Below are 21,343 nucleotides of genomic sequence, written 5' to 3'. Positions count from 1 at the left end.
ACATTAATGTATATGCCTTAGAATGGCAGACCGTGACCAGAATGCAGGGAGGTTTGTTCGGGTCCTGTATATCTCTCTTTAGATAACTATTAGAAGTAACACAGTTTCTCCCCTTGTCATGAGCATGCTATGAAGGTGCACACTCCCGTTGTGTCTTTCCACAATGTCAGCTTTACTCAGTCATGAAATAAAGTAAATCATATTTATAAGCAGGTTCAGAATTCCAAACTCAATGACATTTCACCATGTGATTAAACTTGGCTTCTGACAGGGCACCCAGCAGAAATGAGACAAATCACACAACACACAAGATAACAGAAGGGCGTAGGAAGTTAACAAACCACACGTGAAGTCCATCTGTGGGGGCGCCTTTGAGAGACCGTGGTCAGGTCCTGGTCAGCTCTCGGCACTTACTGCTTATTATGTTCAAGCAGTGAAGGATTTCACTTCTGCCTGGAGATCAATTGGGCAGAGTCTTCGACAGCAGTTGCCTTTTTAAAGTGGTCAGACACAGAGGGGTCATGTCCGAAGAGTCTGAGAGTTGGCTGCAAAAATCCTCCCCTTTTTATAGGGATTTAATTAGCCTTGGGCTCTGGCAGACCCCCTCTGCTTCTGCTTGTTATCAGTTCTGGGGTGTCAGCTGATGCTGGTCCCAGTGATATCTCCCAGTGCAGTACCTTTAACTGCTTGTGTCATTGCTTTGACCCGGGCTCCTGCTTGACACGAGAGTCTCGATTTTTCTGTCTCCCTCCTGTTGTACACATGGTGTCACAAGGTCTATTAAATGTTACCAATTAACTTTGTCAAACCCTTTGATCTCACTACAATGCCCTCCGCATGTCCCCTCACTCTGTAAAATCTGTGAGACTAAGGTCCAGACTTCAGAAAGACTAGCTGCGCAGCTGTCTGGATCACCATCTATAAGTTGGCGATCCTCCCTGTAAGTTACCCTGAACAAGTCTGTGTAAACTGGATGGAGTTGCCTACTTCATTTTTCAATCAAAGAAACTTCACGGTCTGCAGGAGCCTTCACAGTCCCTCCACTCACCAACAATCCTGAAATTGGGAATTTGTGTTTTGTCTCCTTCGTTGTAAGTCTTCCTAAATGTTTCTTAATTACATCTTTTTTTTTTTTTTCAACGAACAAGCTCTATGTGTCATGGAGTTTTTCTATTGTCTTCTTTTCCCAATTTTGTTTCTTTCTGTTCTTACAGGTACTACTTGTTTTCTTCAGTTTCCTTTAGGCTATTTTGCTGCTACTTTTTCTACGTTATTGAGGTGGGAACATAGATTATTAATACGTGATTTTTTCTCTTTTTTAATACAATTTCAAGTTAGTTAATATAGAGTTTAGTATTGGTTTCAGAGGTAGAATTCAGTGATTCATCACTTACATATAACATCCAGTGTTCATCCCAACAAGTGCCCTCCTTAATGCTCATCACCCATGTAGCCCATCCCTCCAAACACCTCCCTCCATCAACCCTCAGTTGGTTCTCTATATTTAAGTCTTTCATGGTTCGCATCAATCTCTGTTTTATCTTTTAAATTTTCCTTCCCTTCACCTATGTTCATCCGTTTGTTTCTTAAATTTCACATGAGTAAAAGCATGTGATATTTGTCTTTCTCTGACTGACTTATTTCGCTTAGCGTGATACATTCTAGGTCCATCCACGTTATTTCAAATGGCACGATTTCTTTCATTTTTATTGCTGAGTAATATTCCATTATATATATGCATATATACCACTTTTTCTTTATCCATTCATCAGTTGATGGACATTTGAGCTCTTTCTACAATTTGTTTACTGTTGATAGTGATGAGGGAAACAAAGGCCAGAGAAATTTTGCTTAAATGAAATCTCCTTACAGTTTGCTGCCCACCGATAGACATCTGAAACATGCAAAGTGTGACCTTGCTCCAGGAACTCAGGGCCGCCTTACTTCCTTGATGTTTTTTGTTTACCTAAAAGTAAACTTATCTTCACAGCAGCTAGGCCCTCAAGGTCCTGAAAGCCTTGCTTCCAAATTCCTTAGAGACTTACACTATCCCTAGACCCCACTAACTTAAAAACATATAATCAGTCACTCCTCACAACCTCAGTGCAGCTCTTTTTGTCCACAAGTCCTGTCTCTGTCCTTTAATAAAATCACTCTTTTGCACCAAAGATGTCTCAAGAATTTGCTCTTGCCATTTGCTCAAGAACCCCATCATATTGGCACTCTTATGTGAGGCTTACTGAATCTTTTCACCTGTACTCCGAGCCTTGGTTCAAACTTGGTGAGTACTTTCTCTTTTCTTCCTTTACTCTCATTTCAGGGGCTTTTCAAGGACTGGGCTCTTATTGGAACACTTTCATGTCTATTTCTCAGTCTACAATCCTCTAGCCAATGGCTACTCTCCAGAGAGAAGAAAGCCTGCCTTTCAGCTGGAAGTACGTACCCTGGCCAGAATGGTATTAAGACCCAGGAACTTGATGCCCTCTCTTTATTCCTGTCTTCATACAACGTTGTCTTTCTTGGGCATGGGACAGCCACCTAAGAAACTAGCACAGCTCCCAATCTTATGACTCCTGTGTGAGGGTTCCTCCTTATTGGTCTAATGTGATCCCCTCCATATCCCTGGTTTAGCCACTTCTGGCCACGAGACCTCCACTAGAAGCCTGCTGAAATCAGTACCCGATTGAAGTAAAACCCATCCAGGGACCGTTTCCTATGAAAGTTGGATGTAAAGACAATATGTGTCACAATGTCGCTTAGATCATGATGGATTTCTATGTTTACTCTTTTCTGTCAATGTCCTCTAGTAACTACTTAAATTACAGAATTGGGTAATTCCCCCTTGTAAAACATTTCTAGTGTTTTCCATGGGTTAAAAACGGCACAGCCTTCAAGGAAACTAAGGCATGACCTTCATGGCATGCTCCTCAAAACAAAGTAAACGAAGACACGGCCTTCTACAGCCTGGCCTTTTATGGTACAGCTTTCCAGGAACAGCACAGCACAGTATTTCTGTTCATACCACAGGCACACATTTATAGCCGAGGATTCAATGGAGAAGCGAAGGGACACTAGCATCCCTTCTCCATTATCTTTGAAAATTTTCTGGAAAATATATTTTTCCTTACAAAATTAAGTCTCGGCATGTTAATTTCTAAGAGCAAACAAATAATCCTCTTCCTCAGTTGCTGTTTTTAATTGTAATTGGGTTTATAGCTGCCATTTAATACTCCCTGTTAAAAAAAATCACAAACTGATGCTTCCCCTCAACAATGTATCATCCTTTATGAGGAGATACTTTAAAATACTAACACTCTAGGGATGCCTGGGAGGCTCAGTTGATTAAACATCTGACTTCAGCTCAGGTCATGATCTCACCACTCCTGAGTTTGAGCCCCTCTTCGGGGACTCTGTTGTGACAGTTCTGAGCCTGGAACCTGCTTCCAATTCTGTGTCTCCCTCTCTCTCCGACCCTCTCCTGCTTACGCTCTGTCTCTTTCTCTCAAAAATAAATAAACATTAAAAAGTCTTTTTAAAACAATAGTAACATTCTGATAGTACCAGATACTATAGTTTACCTGCCTGAAATTGTTCTCATCTATCCCATCTAATATTTCTTTCTTTCCAAAGAAAATTATTTGCTCCCATCTTTCCAACGCATCAGGTGAGGCTAGCCCATCCCCAAAAGGATGAAGCATGATTTGTCTGAGCGTATCACCGTAATCCTGTGGTCCTCTCAACATGTGGGAAGTAGGTCTACTGGGGACACCTGAAAAAGGTATAGGTCACCCTTGTAAAAGCATACAAGAGCAGTTCCCTTTTCCTGCCTTTGGAAATTATGAGATACAATGAAGCGTAAAGCTGCTGCAGGCATCCTACTACCATTTCAGGAACACTGACAAGTGGTGTGCGAAAGGAGATGAGGCACAAGTCCCAGAATCACTTGTGACACCACTGGCCTGATGAATTGACCAGTCTGGAGATGAAGTACCTTGGGTCTATCTGCTCTGTGAGACAAGTAGTTAAAGAAAAATAAGGTCAATTAGATTGGGTTTTGCCATTAGCAACACAAAGCATCTCCACTGAAATACTCCTGCCTTACATTTTAATTTTATATTATAATGTCACACCATAGGTCTCAGATAAAATGAGACAATTCACTTCTTCATCTTAGGGAACAAAACGAAAGTAAAGTTGCAACCCTGGGATCAACAGAACTTATCCCAACCATATAAATATTGCATACGTTACTGTTAGTTATTAACTTCCCAGGCAATGATAACCTGTTTCACACAAATAGTGCACAATATATGACTGAAATATACATAAACTTTGAGTTGGCTTGAAATTTATAGCTGTCTCTGATCGTGGAGAAATTGTGTCTGAGTTTCTATTACCTTGAAATAAACTTCTGAATCTGTTGTCTGCTCTTTAGGTTTAATTTACATTTGACACTGACCCTTCAGACAGACTATGATAACAGAACTCATCATCTACTTAAACAATTTCATTGCATTTCTCTGAAACCTTTCTAACTCTTTTATATTACTGAAGTCTATGAAATTTAACTATATATTGATTTATAATTATGATTCCACATTGTTTTATGCAAGAGACACAAATATTTGGTTTCCTTGTCTAGTTTGTTCCCCTCATACACTCTCTGTCACATTTCTTTCATTAAATTGGGTTCAATTTAACCCAGTCGGTTAAGCCTCCGTCTCTCGATTTCCACCCGGGTCATGTACTCATGGTTCATGAGTTTGAACCCTGCATCAGGCTTCACGTGAGCCTGTTAAGATTCTCTCTCTCTCTCTCTCTCTCTCTCTGATCCCCTGGTCCTCACTAAAGGCTCACTCTAAAAGAAATTTTTGAAATTAAAAAACTATCAAATAAGACACTTTCAGAAAAGTTCAGTTTTCATTCCTATTCCCTTCAATCTATTCCCTCGTGCCCAAGAGGCAAACATTTTTTAAAAGTCCTTTCATTGTCATATATAAAAAAGTAAATAGATTTAATAGATGATGGAGAAAGAGATAATGATAGATGGATGCAGATAAATTGAATTGATATAGCTATGTATTCCTATTCTCTTCCTTGATCCTATTACACAAAATGTTGTGTGTTGTACAAACTCTCCTTACCTGTACAGAAGTGGAGATTATTGTAAGCAAGGTTTTGTTTTTTTTTCTAGCTACATAGTATTTCACTGTTTGTATGCACATTAGAGTATTCATAATTTCCTTCTTTGTTTCCCAGCATTGCCTTGGATTTCTAAGATGAGATCCATACAGGATGTTCCCGTACAGACGATACATTTGCTTACAATCTGGAAGGCCTCAGACATACCTCTTCCCACTAGAGTTGTAGCTTGGTCCTGATGGTCTAAGGGGAAGGATGGGGAAGGATGTGTCTTAAGCCAAAGTGTCAGCATGCCACTGATGTTTATCTGAGACACAGAAAGTGATGGAAGTGTAGATACAGCCCACCGTCAGGCTAATGAAAGGGGTTTCCATAGGTTTAGAGACTTTAATATGAAAAATCAAGGAAAGGGGCACCTGGCTGTCTCAGTCAGTGGAGCATTCGACTCCTGATCTCAGGGTCATGAGTTTGAGCTCCACATTGGCCGTGGAGCCTACTTAAAAATAAAATGAAATAAAAATATGAAAAGTAAAATAAAAAATCTGGGAAAGGAAACAAAGTGAGTACAAAAATTTTGTGGGTGTCATATCATTATAAGTTAGTGGATTTCTGATATTTTTTTCCCCTCTCTTGTGCAAAGGGACTTCTGTGTTTGTCTTTGAGAACACACAGGTGTAGGACACCAGCATCATATGGGCCATGAAGCTCCATTTCCTAGCTCCTGAAAATACGCCTAATTACAGAATGGAAAAAGACCAAGTATAAAAGGACATGATACAAAGATACCTTCCAGATCCACATCTGACCCAAATTCTGGAATATAAATAAAAACCAATATTGTAATTTGTTGCAATCCTCCCTTTCTCCCTTTTTTTCGCTACTTCTTTTCCTTGAAACTATATGAAACGGATGATTGTCACTCCATGTTTATTTGAGAAAAGCTGATAAAGACACATGAACAGAGGTGAGTTCCAATGTAAAGGAGGCATTAAGGGCTGAATACACAGGGAGCTGGGAGAGAATGAAGATAAGGAACTGCAGTCAGTACTGGGGCTTCCAGGTCAAGGACAGGGTGGAGGGAGCCATCAGGGAGGACAGGTTCTGCAGGGTCACTGAACCCAGGGCAAACCAAATCCTGAGAAAACACTGTGTTTGTGGAAGAATTCGGCCAAACAGGAAACGTTTTCACTGTGTGAGGAAGCCTGAAAAGAAGGTTCTTCCTGGAGTGTCAGCATCTCCACTTCAGCTGAGGAGTCCTGCAGAAGACAGAGCAGAGTGTTGTTCCCAGACCCACCTTCACAAGCAGCTTCCTCTCCCCTCTCCCAGGGGCTCGTGTTAAAGCACCACAGTAAGAAAAAGAACATATTCTTTCTTAAGTATCCTGATCTAAAGCTATTTGCAGTGCAGGCCTTTTAGTAAGTGGAGAGAAGAAGCTTCAGTTAACTGCCTGAGCAGAAGTCAGATCCAAAGTCTTTGACATTGTTTCTGTCTTTTCACCTCCACCATCTGTTCCAGGATAATCAACTCTATCTCTAAAGAGGGTCAAAGAGCATTACCTGTTGGCTGAAGTCCAGAGTGTCCTGGGAAAGAAAAGGGAAAACATACATTAACAGAGACACAGGTAAATCTGTCCCCACATACAAGGTCCCAACCCCAGACCCACCTAACACCACAACCCACATTGCATGATGCCAGCGGGATCAGAAAGGGAGAGATGTGGCCTGTGAAGTTTCTGTCACACAAATCTGTTGTGGCTTCATTAGCTTTCATAGCTCTTCCTGATTTGGCCCAGGACCCCAACCCAAGATATCCATCTTGTTAACTTCTTTCTTATCTCTATAACCCATAACCTCTTATGCTGAAGCACAGTAACCATGGACCCTTGCTTTCTGGATATCTAGGAAATCTGAGGTCACATGGGGAAGGAAAGGCATCCTACAAGGCCACTGGTCCACAGGGAGTTTATGCGATCAAAGCTGTATTTCTCTCCCACAAGGTCTATAGGGAGGCCCAGCTACCAACAGGTGCCTTACCTTTCTGATTCCGGAAGTAGATGAACAGCCCCACCACCAGGAAGAGCAGACCCAGAACAAAGCCCCCGATTCCACTCAGCATCTTGCTCTGTGCAGATTCAGACTGAGCCCCTGAGAGAAGAAGCAGCTTTAGTGATTTTTACCCCAAATCCAACTCCCCTGCTGGAGACTCTGGATTGAGAACTTTGAGAATGAGGAATGAAGCCTGCCCTGGAAGAAATAGAGTAAGTGGCAATTTCTGGGGGGAAAAATTTAAATCCCATTTCATAGATACAAGGTTTAGGTATTGAACTTTTTAAATATCACAACTTTGACAAATCCACTACTTCAATATCTATGGATGAGGAGCTCCTTGAAGTTCAAGTAACTTGTGCAGGGTGACCGAGCTAATAAAAGGCAGAGCCAAGATTGTATTCCCCTCCTGCCCAGAAGGTCCCTATACAATGGAGGATGTGCCAGAAGCACAAAAGGCAAAGCAAAGTCCCCTCCCTGCTGGGTGAGGAACTTATGGGATCGGAAAGCTTCTCACTCCATTCCACGGTGATAGGGCTCGTGCGACTTGGATGCTCCACGTGGCAGGTGTAGACCTCTCCACTCTGAGGAACTGTTTCCAGCATCACCAGGGTCTGGAAGGTCCAGTCTCCATTACGGATCAGGCCTGTGGACACGACCCCAGTCTCCTCCTCCTGGCCGTTCCGGAACCACTTGACCTCAATGTGGCCTGGATAGAAACCATTCACGGAGCAGACCAGGAGGTTGTGGTGCTGCAGGGGCTGCGTCTTCGAGGGAAACACGGTCACTGTCGGCTCAACTAGAAGACAAGTGGTAGCGGGACTAAGTGAGGACGACAGAGTGAGTCTCCCTGGCTGGCTGCCCTCCTGCCTCCGGTCTCTGGTCCCAGGCTGCATCTCGTGCAGGCCTCCCTCAAAGCTGGCCACGTGGCCAAGTACCAGCCAGTCTCATGAGTCTTGAATTCAATCCTGACAGTACGGGTCCATTAAGTTTGAGACATGTTGTGGGAATTTGTGGGGTTTATTTTTCATGGTGTGAAGCAGTTACTCCTTTTTGAATTGAAGTGTTTACACATTTTGCAAGGCATACAGTGTATCAGTTAAAAGCATGATTTCTGGAACAGGCTGCCTGGGTTCAAATACAGAGTCTCCTACCTAGTGATTGATCCTGGGAAAGATGACATTCCTCTGCACTCAGCTTTCTCCTCTATCAAGGGGGATAGTAACACTTACCTCTTAAGGTTCTGTGAGGATTAATGCACCTAAAGTATGTAAAGTGATAATTGGATTTTAGCCTTCAGTATGTTTTAACTACTTATTATCCTTGTTTAATTAGAGAGAAAATATGATTTAAAGCAGTCTGGGTAAATTGGAGAACAGCTTGAGGTTGATGGGGAAATAGACTATAAATCCTGAGAATGTTACAATTACACCTGAGAACACCCCAGAAATTGTTCTCCCCTGGGAAGCAGGAAAGACAGAGGTGATACTCTAGCCTATTTGTTTAATTTCAAAAACAGTGTGAGTCCTGAAAGATCGGGAAAGGAATGAGGAAACTCATTGATTTTAAAAAGTTCTCATAATTGCACTCAGGTGATCAATCCTTCTTCTTTGCGGTATAAAAAATTATTATTATTGGAATTGTTATCATTTTATAATTGCTTCCCTTTGAAAGCTGACATTTGAGTTCAAGGCACAGTTAATTCCTAGCATGAAAAGTAGTAAGCAGAAGCAAATATAAGCCACAGACTAGAGAAAATGCTGAATCAACTATCAACAAAGCATTAATAATCTTATGCATAGAGAAGGCCTAAAATTACTGAGAAAAATACCGGAATCCCCAAGATAATAGGTAATTTTTACATGGGCAACAACAATTAGCCAATAGATATATGAAAAAAATGTTCAAGAACTTTAGAAATCAAAGGAATATAAATTAAAAATTAAAAAGATATAAATTTACAACCGAGTATTTGGCAATATTGGGTAAAAAAAGATCTAACAAAGGGGAACGTGAGGTGAATTGTTACAACTATATAAAGAAATAATATGCAACTCCTTAAATACTTTCATCATTATAAAAACAGTAACATCAATACATTTAGTAACAAAATTATAATTAAGATACCTGGTTTCACAATCATTTCAAGAATGTAAGAATACATACTCTAAGAGAACAAAGAGCAGGAAGTTGAGACCTAAAAGAAGCCCCAGAAATATCAGGAGGGTTTGGGGAGCCTGGGTGGCTCAGTCAGTTAAGGGTCCCACTTGGCTCAGGTCATGATCTGGCAGTTTCTGGGTTCGAGTCCCCGGGCAGGCTCTGGGCGACAGCTCAGAACCTGGAGCCCCCTTGGGATTTTGTATCTCCCTCTCTCTCTCTGCTCCTCCCCTGCTTGCACTTTTTCTATCTCACCCTCTGCTCTTCCCCCATTCCCACTCTGTCTTACTGGATCTCTCTCTCAAAAATTAACATTAAAAAAAATAGAAAAATCAGAGGGACCTCAGAAATCCCCCCAAATCTTCAACAATTAGTCTGGCCATTTTTCTCACTGCAGTGGTAGGACATACAGACACAGGCACACGTATTTCAGGGGCTTTAGAAAAAGAAGGGTGAGTGTCAGGGACAGAAGGTGACCGGCCTCCTCACATCTCCCCAATCTCTTAACCCTCCCCTCCCCTCCCCTCCCCTACACCTTCACCCCAACCAGGACACCCTCCACTTCCCTCCCCAGGTCTCCAACCACCTGCCCAGTGTGCCCTCCAGCTGGAGCTCCTGAGCCCCCCTCACCTCTGCCTCAGGGGCCACCAAGGATGCCCGATGTCCCCTCCTGTTGCCTCCCCCACACCCACTCTCTCCACACGCACTGCCCCCCCTTCCCACACACTCATTCTCTGTCCCCCTCACTTCACAGGGCACCCCTGCCACACTGTCCCCACAGTCACACATGGACACAACCACGCCCTCCACAGAGTCACACAGGGACACAACCACACTGTCCCCACAGTCACACACGGACTCACCACACTGTCCCCATGGTCACACAGAGACTCAGCCACACTGTCCCCACAGCCACACACGGACTCACCACACTGTCCCCACAGCCACACAAGGACACAACCACGCTGTCCCCACAGCCACACAAGGAAACACGACACTGTCCCCACAGTCACTCATGGACACAACCACGCCTTCCCCACAGTCACAAAACATGGTCCCCACAGCCACACACGGACTCACCACACTGTCCCCACAGTTACAACCATATGGTCCTCACAGTCACACAGAGACTCAGCCACACTGTCCCCAGTCACACATGGACACAACCACACCTTCCCCACAGTCACAAAACATGGTCCCCACAGCCACACAAGGACACACCACACTGTCCTCACCCCACAGACACAGCACACACTCCCCGACGTCGCACTCTCGCAGGAATCCCCGTGACGTGCTCTTGCTCAACACCCTGTAGGCTCACTGGGACCCAGTCTCTGTCTCACAGTCGCACACGCGCAGCCCCGGCCGCCCCAGCCCCCCTGCCCTGCTCACCTCGCCGCTGCACCGTGAAGCTCTCACCAACACCGTAGTTGTGTCTGCAGAACGTGTCCACCTCGGCGCGCTTCTGCTCCAGGACGTCCTTCTGCCCGTTCCAGTACTTGGCGTCAGGCCGCCCCAGCTCCGTCACCGCCCGGAACTCCCCCACTTCGTTGTCAAAGCGAGCTAACTCCTCCCGGTTATAGAAATATCTGGCCAGGAATCGCACCCGCTCCGTCCCGTTGGTGAAATGACACTCGAACTTCCACATGGTTGAGAAATGTGCTGTGGGGACAGAGCGACCCCGGTCACCTGTGGGCTCCTGGAGGACACTGACGCCGCCACCCCTCGGGGCTCCACCCGCACCCCCAAACCACCAGCACCCAAGGCTCTTCTCTCCTCTGCCGGCGGGGGCGGGGGGAGGCGGGGAGGTGACCCCTCTCCTGGGAGCTTCTCCGGGTCACTGGGTTCTGGTTCAGAGGCAGACCTCCCAGCCTGAGGATTTGCCCCTCACCGCCTCCTCCTGGACGCCTCCCCCCGGCAGACACCCACCTCCCTCCTCGCCTCCCACAGCCCTTTCCTGGCCTGACACACGTCCCACCTGCGTCCCCCTCCCCCACCCCCACCCAACACTTGGTCTGGGCTGAGCTGGCTCAGGCCCCTGCGAACCCAGAGAAGGGAAACACCCCCACATCTCCTCCACTCTCGGGTTAAAATTTATGGAAAGTGATGGACAAAACCCAGCCAGGCAGGGCTTTATTTACCTGGGGGGAGAAATGTCACAAGACAAGCCTGCAGTTCTAGAGCAGAGGATAACTGGACGATCTTTGTTTCCTTAGGGTGCCAGACAGGTGGTCTCAAGGGGGATGTTTAGGATGTGACAGGAAAGAGTAACTAGATGTGAACTAGTGGGCGTGTGTGTGTTTGATAATTCAGGGAAAGGTAATACAATGTGCAAAATCTTGAAAGAATTGATGAACTTCCTCAACGAAATGGAAAAAGGGAGTTCACTGAAGCACAATGGGACAAAGGAAGGCAAAAGGTTAGACTGGAGAAATCACGTGGAGCTGGCAGTAAAAGCCTTACAGGTGATGTTGGGATTTTGACTTCATACTACACGTAATGGGAAACTACTGAAGAGTTTTAAGGACATTAAAACCATGACTGCACCACAGTTCCTCAAGTCCTTACCTGGAATTTTCAAACTCCAGAAACCTAGGAAACCAGGTCTTTTTACAAGTTTTGATGACAAACTCTTTTGCCAAATCTAACCTGATGAGATAAAGGGTCAAACATGTCAGACCTCTTATTGGTCAGTCAGTCACATGGGCTTCTGGAGTTTCAATATATAAACACACACACATCATAATATATGTACATACATGCATATACATACATATATACACACATATACATACATGACACATATACATACATGTATGTATATATTTTGATGTTTTATTTTCTGTTTAATTGAACTAAGAAAAATTTTTTATTCAAGTGGAATTGACATGAACATTTTAAAAATAGTTTAAAAATACCTGTGCCTTTAAATATGAGACAAATAAAAGGAGCTTTTGACATTATCAACAGAACAGAATGTAGCATTACTGCACAAGTTTGATACATTTTACAGAAAAATACTTGTGACAGTCACAATTGATGACTCATAAGGCAAGCTGTTGAAAGTTAACAGAGATGCTGATGATCAAGAAATCATGAAATCTTATAAAACATTGCATAAGGCAAAGAATAAAAGATGAAGATCTCGAGCTTGCATTGACTGAGTGGACTCAACGAGAAAGTGTTCAATCTATGAACTGTTGATCTTATTATTTTTTGTAATAAAATAAGCTAAACTACACCACAAAGACCTGAATTGGAAGGTAAGTGTGTGTATAAAGGGTAAGTCTAGAGGTTTTAGAAGCAGCAGAGTATAAACCAGTGTTTCCAACATCAGTACTCTTGACATCTTGGACGAGATATTTTTTGTGGGAAGCCTGTTCTGTACGTTGTAGATTGTTTACTAGCATCATTAGCCTCTACCTAGCAGATGTCAGAAAAAAGCCCCAAGTGACTACCAAAAATGGCTCCAGACATTGCCAAATGTCCCTTGAAGTCCCCATATGAGAACCACTGTTACACCACTTGAAAAATCTGTGGTAAAAAAGCCAATGTTAATTCTATGTCAGCTGAGAATTACACTGAAAACTTTGCCAATATTATATCTGGTAAAAAAAAAAAATCTTTGATACTGAACAAATTTATTTTTCTGGAAAAAATGGCTCTTCACTGAGACCAGATTCTGAAAAAAAAATTCATACTGCCTAACAAGAGAGTATGAAAAGTTACTATGAATTCCAACCAAAAGATGATTGCTCTTGGGTGTGCTAATGCTTCAGGCTTACCCAAATCAAAGTGGGCAGACACTGGAAAAAGCCAAAATCCAGGATGCCTGGAACGGACAAATATTTTACTTGTGCATTAGTTTTCAAAAAAGATAATATGGATAACCAGATACATATTTTATTTGGTTCAAAACCACTTTGTATCAATGGGCTTCGTTCATGAGACGTAAGCTGGACTGGGAGAAACCTGGAAGTTAATTGTCCCTGTATAATTGTTCCACATACTGTACTCCTCAAATTCTTATAAAAATTAAAGCTTTGGCTTCTAATTCTCCCCCTGCCCCACCACCAAGTATGACATCTATGTTGCAATCTTTGAACAAGGAATTTTCTCATCCCATGAAGATCAAGTATAAAAAATTTTTAAACTCTGTTCTTGATGCAGTTTACAGAGGCCTATGAATCCACATCTTCTGAAATAAGTTAATGGCTTGTGTTATGACAAAGCTAATGTTTAATAAACCAACCTGAAAAACTGCCTAGCAAGACTTTGGGCTACATCCGAGTTTGCAAATGAACTACCAGTTGAAGACATGAAAACTGTCATGTGATGAATGAGAAAATATTATATGACACTTCAATGTATGTAAAAGTTTATCTAAATAAGTCCAAGGAATAAGATGTACACCCGAGATGAGCACCAGGTAGCGTATAGAAGTGCGGAATCACTACACTGTACATCTGAAACTAACATTACGCTGTATGCTAACCAAATGGAAGGTAAATAATAACTTTAAAAGATATTCTCTGGCTAAATGTATACCTATAATCTTAAACAATCAAACAAACAAATAAGTCAAAGGTGCTGATCCGAAAATACTGAGCACTGATGATGGGGTCACACGGGGCATTCCCTGAGTGATGGAAACATGGTAGTGGTGACTGAGAGCACTCCCCAACTTGCTCCCTACACTCCAGCTTCTCCAGCCTTCCTTCTGTCCATTGCACTCAGCAAACATCTTCCCGCACTTGACCTTTATCCTATTTTCTCCCCCTACAACTCTTGTCCTGTACATCCTTCATTTGGCTGGCTTCTGTCACCAGTCATATCTCAACTCAATGTCACTTCCTCAGCTAGAGCTCCCTACACACTTGAACTGAAGTCAGGTGCATCCAATTCTCTCTGTTTCACAAACCATGTGTATTATTTTTCAGCGTACTTATTGTTGTCAGAATTTTTGTTGTTATTGTTAAATGTTTATCGGGCTTTCTCCTCTGTCATTACATAAAATCCATGATGGTAATGATCTTTAGCCTATTCAAATAGAATTCACTGAGCCCAGAACAGAGCCTAGTACATCATAGCTGCTCAGAGAAATGTCTGTGATACAATGGATGACCACAGGGCTCTGAGAATCAGTCATTGTGAGGATCCTGGAAAGCAAGAAGGGGCTCAGGTCCAACATTCTTTTACTCTGATGATACATTATATCCCCTCCACTTCCCGTGAGAAATTCACACAAACTACCTCCTTCTCCATCTACTGTTGGAAAAAATATCACAGGTAAGGAAAAGGTGATTTTAAGAAAAATCTCATTAAGTTTCAGCTCATCCTGTAGATCTGTGATAGTGCTGAGGTCTCTGCATACACGGGGGATTCACAGTAATGGTGACAACATGGCTCGGGAAAGAATAGGAACTGGAAGTGGAAACAACCCAACATGGCTATTAAGGAAAAACAGAAAACATGAGGAATAAACCTATGCCATCTGGGGACATCACCTCAGTGAGCCAATATATTCCCTTGACTCGCATTTTGGCTTTCAGTCCTACGAAATGTAAACACCTTCATGCTCTCTGTACTCTGCTCAGGGTAGATAGTTGGAACCATATGAAATTCCTGATGTTGACTATTTTTGGCTTACAAAGCCATAATTGCATATAATTTATCCTATACTAGTTGAATCCCTTCCTGTGGGCTCAGGCCACAGAACAGAAAGATGCAGGAGAAACAGACACCATAGAAATGTTCAACATAGATTCATAATGAAAAATTAACTTGTGCCATGTTCTCAGAAGATATCTTAAGTTCTTTAAGACTCCAAAGAACATCCCATACGTGCTTCTCATCTAAAATGTCATTTCAAGTACTAAGGATCTCTGCTGTACCTCCAGGGTGAGAAATAGAGATAAAACTAGCCCCAACTTTGGTCAGAGAACCTTCAGTCCAGGGATAAAGGCCTTGTAAACTTTGAGGTGCAGGAGAAAGGAAAGGAGATAATGGGAGAGAACCCTTGATACAGCCTCGCATATTACAGAGAGGCACCAACATAACTAATCCTGTGAAGACATAATACAGGGTCTTCTAGGAGACACCTTTCTAATTCCTTTTGACTCTCTGTCCAATTTTCTGAGAAACTTTCTTATTTTCTAGCATAACTCAACATTATAAAGGGAACTGCTTGATGGGAATTAATTTGAAATCATTATTTCTGAGTCTTCTCAAGACCCTGAGGGAATTAAACTCAAACCTGGAGAGTTTTGACTGGGGAAGAGTTGAGAAGAAATGGCCTCTATATGTGGAGGCCCCTTACACAGCTCTTATAGAGAGGGCAAGCATTCGGCCCCCTTTTGTTTTGGATAGAATTGGGGATCTATATGATAAAGGTGGGCCATCATTAAAGAAAATGTCACAATTTTCTAAGGCACATGGCGTGGACACAGTGGCAAAACTGATTTCTTTCTTTCCCCCCACTCCACAATAGCTCACCACCCAAGGAGTGCACTTACGTGGGGTGTCCCTGGCCCAAGCCAGGGGAGGGCTCAGCACCATCAATATCAACATCAGAGCTGTCATCCAGGAGCCTCCCAGGAAACACAGGCACACCATGCTGGAGAACAGAGAGGACAGGGGACAAGGGAACAGGCAAGTCTCAGTGAGAACTAAGACCCTCCTTTAGGCACCTCCCAAATAATACCAACCAAGGAATTTGTTTCTCTGCTCCTGGATTGGGTAATCTAGGTTTGAGAACCAATCAGCATCACAGATATACTGCATCATCAGTTGCCGGTCAGAGATTCAGTATTAAGAGCCTCTTCTGAAACTCTGACTTCCTTCATTGAAAGGATTATTTTAATCTAGTACTTGAAAGGTTTCATCCAATGTATGTAAAACATTTGATTGGGCCCCTATTTTAAGCCAGCTCTATGCAGGGCAGTTATGTAAACAAAAGTTTGAGTCTTTTAGGAGTATTCATGTCTCTCCAGTGAAGACAGAGTTGTTTGAAGTATGTCTGAGTGATTTTAGGAGCTGAGGGAGTGGAGGGACGATGATTGCAAATGAAGAAACCTTTTATCTGGACCTTATTGCACCCATCAGTAGTGTAGATTTGGAGAAATTACTTAACCTTCACCCTGAAATGAAGGCACAGCAGTCTTTCTGCTACTTGGATAATGGAAAGTGGTGTGATTCTCTGGACAGCTCAAGCAAGGAGCAGCATCTCCTGGTAACTGATGACATGACAGAATTACACCTGTTGATTGGAGAGTATAATCTCTACCTCCTTATGGGTAGAAAGGTCTCTGATAAACTAAAGGAAATGGGAATTTACTCACAACTTAACCTGAGTGAAAATGCTTTCAAGTTTGTCTGCTGATGCTGTCATTGAGTTGGAGTCACTTCCAGAATTTGCATAGAAAAAGGGGCTTAGAGAACATGATCTGTAAGGAATGAAGGGTCTTGAAAGTTCCTTTGTATAGCATTTAACCTAACCAAGTGATAAGGCCACTTTCCAAATCAAAGTATGCAGGGGGCTGAAAGATCAATAAAGGATTCAAACTCAACCTCTAACATAACAGCTCTGCTTAGAAAAACTTTAATATTTTATGTGGAAAATGTGTTCAATCCATACTCCTGGATCACACTCTGATTTCCTCATTTTACTGGGATTTTTTTCCCTTTATTATGTTCCCTGCTCTTATTATTATATTCCCTTCTCCTGCTTTATCTTAAGGACAGAATAAGAAGCTGGTGCTAATGGATACATTATAGAGTGTCCAGAAAAGAGAACACAATGGAAATACTATGAATCACATCCTTTGATGTCAACATGTAGTTTTAAATATATATATTTCTACCTTTAGATAATTATTATGTATTATATTAATATAAATGTAATATCTCAGATTCAGAATGGACTTTAAAGGACAACTATCTATCTAAAGTTCTGCATTAACTCCCAGTCTACCACAGTCTGATCAGCAGTCCTTGTTTATGGACTAGTGACAGAGAACAAACCACGTTGCAAGAAAAATGACTAATATTTACTGAGCAAATTTTGAGCATTTTACTTTGCACCCAGAATTATACAAGAGCTTTTTATACACCATATTTATATTTAATCCTCACATCATCTCATGATTTGCGTACCCTTTGCATCCCTACAGATGCAGAGAATAAAATGATGGGTGTATGTTAAATAAGTTTGGCAAGGACACAAGCGGTAAATGGCGCACTCCAGATTGAGCCGAGCTATATGCGAGTCCAAACTCAGAAGGCCAGCCATTGCATCACACCACCTCACCACCTCCCATTCAATTTCTGAAGAGAATAGTGTCCATTTTGTTAACACTATTGTTATTAGTTTAATTCATGGTTTATCCATAACAATGCAACTACTCCTTTTAATGAATGACAGCATTTTACATAAATTACTGCGTAGTAATTCTAGTTCCTCCAAAAGTTCTTTCATCACCATTGTTACTTTCCTCTGGAAATGACAACATTTGCATTTATCTTCCATAATGACACCCACAGCTCCTGCCTAAGTATCCTTTCTATCAAAGACAATAGTGGCCTCCAAATTCTTAAATCCAATCTATCGTTCTCAATCATTATTTCAGATTTCTCAGAATAATTTATTGCAAATTTGAACATGTCAGAAAAGGATAGAAATTTTATCTCACATACCTTGGAAAAATGTATTTCTATTAATGTGGAAACTTAAAAATATCCTGTAGAAGTTGAGTAGAAGTCATTATTGTCCCTGGATTTCAGAAGAAACTGTGTTCCTAGACCCCAGAGATAATTCAGTAATATTGGAAGTTGTATAATTGCAACCAGAAGAATGCCATATTTAATTTCAAAAATGAAAGCCATAATTTATTCAGAATTAAATAGTTATAACAGTGATAATCTAAGAGAGCTAAGCTTAAATTCACCTTAGAATTCACCTTAGATTATAGGATAAAAGGAATGACAAAGAAAAGTAATTCTATATCAAGAACATATTGAAATATTAAACATACTGAAATGTCAAAGACAACACTATCAAAACTTATCTATATAAAATTGACAATTTACATATCATATACATTTAGTTTTGAAAAGAATAGGCCAGCAACGATGAGCTAAATTCTATAGTTGTATACATTTGTGAGTAACAAAATGTGCTGCTTTAAATATAACGTATTTCACACTTTTCTTCAATATTAATTCAGTATTAGGAAAGTTCAGGTGAAACACTATAGCAAATTTTACCAAGCCATCAATCCTGCAGGTGTGTAGGCTGAAATTCTTCACCTAACACAAAAGAAGCAGTCCTAGTCAACTTCTGCTGTGTATCAACTAAGAAGTGTCAAGTAAGACCTTGTTTCCTGAGGAAAAGAGAGTTAAATTGGTTTCTAACAGTGCTTATCAGTACAGAAGTTCTACCATCTCTGCTCTTGATACATGAAATCATAGGTTTGTTTTCATTGGAAATAAAACACCATTGGGAACAAACAAGTGACATCAAAAGCACAGACTTTTGTTGAACAACAGGCAGGTTGAAATTTGTAGCATTACAGAATGTCTTGAGTCCCACTGATTGTCATAGAATGGGACTCATTTGTAGTTAAGTCTGGAAAGTTGCAATACCTCTAGGAAGCTCTCAGGTATCAGCAATCTACAGTTAGCACAGAATGTCCATCACTTGTCCAAGTAGTGTCAGAATATTCTCTGTAGTTCTCAGATAGCTATGACCATGAATATGGAATTTAAAGTGAGAAGCAGATCAGAGATCCCTTTATCTATGAAAAAAATATTAATAACAAGAAGTAGATAAACAGGGCCAATTTCTTCTACAATGAAAGACATGTATCCTTAACAGAAGTCTGTCCCAATTACAGGTCATATTAGCACTTAGAAGTCTTGATAAGACCCTTTCCAGTGAGATTTCAGCAATGTCTTCCATTGAGTCTTCCATCCAAGACTTTGGATGAAGCCAGTCTTTATGTTGTGGTGTTATCTAAGTGTTTTTATGATACTTTAACACAGCACTCTTTTTTAGAACCAGAATGTTTACCATTGAGTAGTCACAGGGAGAACAACTAGAATTCTCACAGGCCTGTCATTAATATTGCACATAAGAAGAGTTTTAGTTTTCTTTCTCTTTGATCTAGACCATGCTTTAACTGTGCTATGGCAAAGAATTTACTTCTCAGACAGTACAAATATTGGCCAGACTATTTTTCAAAATTCTGCTTTGTTGTTGCACTAGTCAACGGCCCAGTGATTCTAGTTGTATGCCTCGAATGCTGTTTTATTCAAAATTAATAATAAAATATTTTAGCCATTTATTAATAGTTCAGTAGTCTATCCCCTTATAAATAAGCAAGTTTCCACCCTGAAAATGTAAACTTATTAGTAATTATTCTCCCCAAGGGAGAGAAAAAGATACTTTCTTTGCTTTGTACTCTCTTCCTACCTGATGTGCATCTCACAAAGCAACTCTCTCAAAGCAATCTCTCAATATCGTAGAGCAATATTGAGAACATTAGAGTGTATGACCCTCACTATTGCTGGCATCCATATTTTGGTCATATGCTCATTCCATAGCTTACACAAGGAACAAAACTTGGTGCATTACACCTCTGCCTAGAGATATTAAAGATAATTTGGGTGCAATGACAACCTCTCAGTTTTTAGAGTTCAGAATTCAGTACCTGACCTTAAAGAAAAAGTTTTCAGATGAATCATGTCAGTTGTTAAAATAAGATCCAAGGCAGGGGCACCTGGGTGGTTCAGTTGGTTAAGCACCTGACTCAGTTGTAGTTCAGGTCATGATCTCATGGTTCATGGGCTTAAGCCCCCTCATAAGGCTCTGCACTGACAGTGCAGAGCCTGCTTGGAATTCTCTCTCTCCCTCTCTGCCCCTCCCCACTTGCCCTCTCTCTCTCTCTCTCTCTCTCTCTCTCAAATAAATAAACAAAAAAAATTAATTAATTAAAAAAATAAGATCCAAGGGGAGATTTAATTATTTAAAAATCTATATTAACCAGAGGAAAAAAAATTTCTAGTAACATAGCAGAAGAGAACATAAGACCACTTAGAAAGTTTAAGGTTCTCCAGAAGTGAGGAATCCTTATTGCATTTACAATTTCTAAGGTGTGAAAACCACAAAAGCATTAACAAGGATCAGTCCCATAGGCAATTGGTTCCACCAATGTAAGCAAAATACATAGCTGTTGGTTCATTTTCCTTTAGAATATCAGTTGAACACCAAATTATTTTAGCCATCAACATTTCCTTTAGTGCTATTGCTGATATCAATAATTTTATATCAATTGTAATATCGTTAATCTTAACCATGGTCTTTTTACCTGTAGTTTTATAGCCATGTTACTTCAGAACATCAGAACCAAACCCCTTCTTGAGCTCCTGTATGGGCAATTCACTGGAGTGTTTACATAGACAGGTTCCTAAGGGTGCCTCTAGTTTCCCTCTCTATTAGTTAAAAACATAATCACTACCATGACAAAGATTTAATTGAGTTGTAAAATTCTAGATAGGTTTAAGCAAGTTTAGGTGGGCCATGAAATTTTGGGAGAAATTTCTGACATGCTGTAATCTTTGGCACACCTCTGGAAGATCACAGCTTTATCACCTATGAAGTCTAGGTTTAAAACTTCTTGGGGTGCTTGGGTGGCTCAGTTGGTTAAGTGCTGGAGTTTTAATTTGGGCTCAGGTCATGATCCCATGGTATGCAAGATAGAGTCCCAGGTCAGGCTGCACACTGACATTGCAGAGCCTGCTTGGGATGGTCTTTCTCCCTCTCTCTGCCCCTCCCCACCCTGTCTCTCTCTCAAAATAAATAAATAAATAAATAAATAAATAAATAAATAACTTCTTGGGAAAGTGAAGAGATATACTCAAACTCTCCACAGCTTTCCTAATCAAGAGGTATTGGGAGATGTGACTACAATTTCAATTTCATTCAACCAATAATAAAATCA

The 21,343-nt window shown here is 41.3% G+C and overlaps 1 protein-coding gene across 1 annotated transcript; it reads right to left on the bottom strand.

The window, feature by feature from the left end:
- Nucleotides 1-6,052: 6,052 nt before the first annotated feature.
- On the bottom strand, nucleotides 6,053-16,028 carry LOC109261394 (DLA class II histocompatibility antigen, DR-1 beta chain). Its single transcript, XM_053905161.1, has 6 exons — nucleotides 15,860-16,028; nucleotides 10,737-11,006; nucleotides 7,705-7,986; nucleotides 7,176-7,286; nucleotides 6,699-6,722; nucleotides 6,053-6,398 (listed from the first exon to the last, which is right to left on the bottom strand). Exons 1-6 carry the CDS (start codon nucleotides 15,957-15,959, stop codon nucleotides 6,385-6,387), a joined length of 801 nt encoding a protein of 266 aa, XP_053761136.1. The 5' UTR covers nucleotides 15,960-16,028; the 3' UTR covers nucleotides 6,053-6,384.
- Between the last annotated feature and the right edge of the window lie 5,315 nt (nucleotides 16,029-21,343).

This window comes from Panthera pardus, unplaced genomic scaffold (assembly GCF_024362965.1).
Source record: "Panthera pardus isolate Hobbes unplaced genomic scaffold, ASM2436296v1 HiC_scaffold_17, whole genome shotgun sequence".
In the NCBI taxonomy this organism is placed as follows: domain Eukaryota; kingdom Metazoa; phylum Chordata; class Mammalia; order Carnivora; family Felidae; genus Panthera; species Panthera pardus.
Note: the sequence above shows the minus strand (reverse complement) of the source record. Positions and strands in the feature narration are given on the sequence as shown.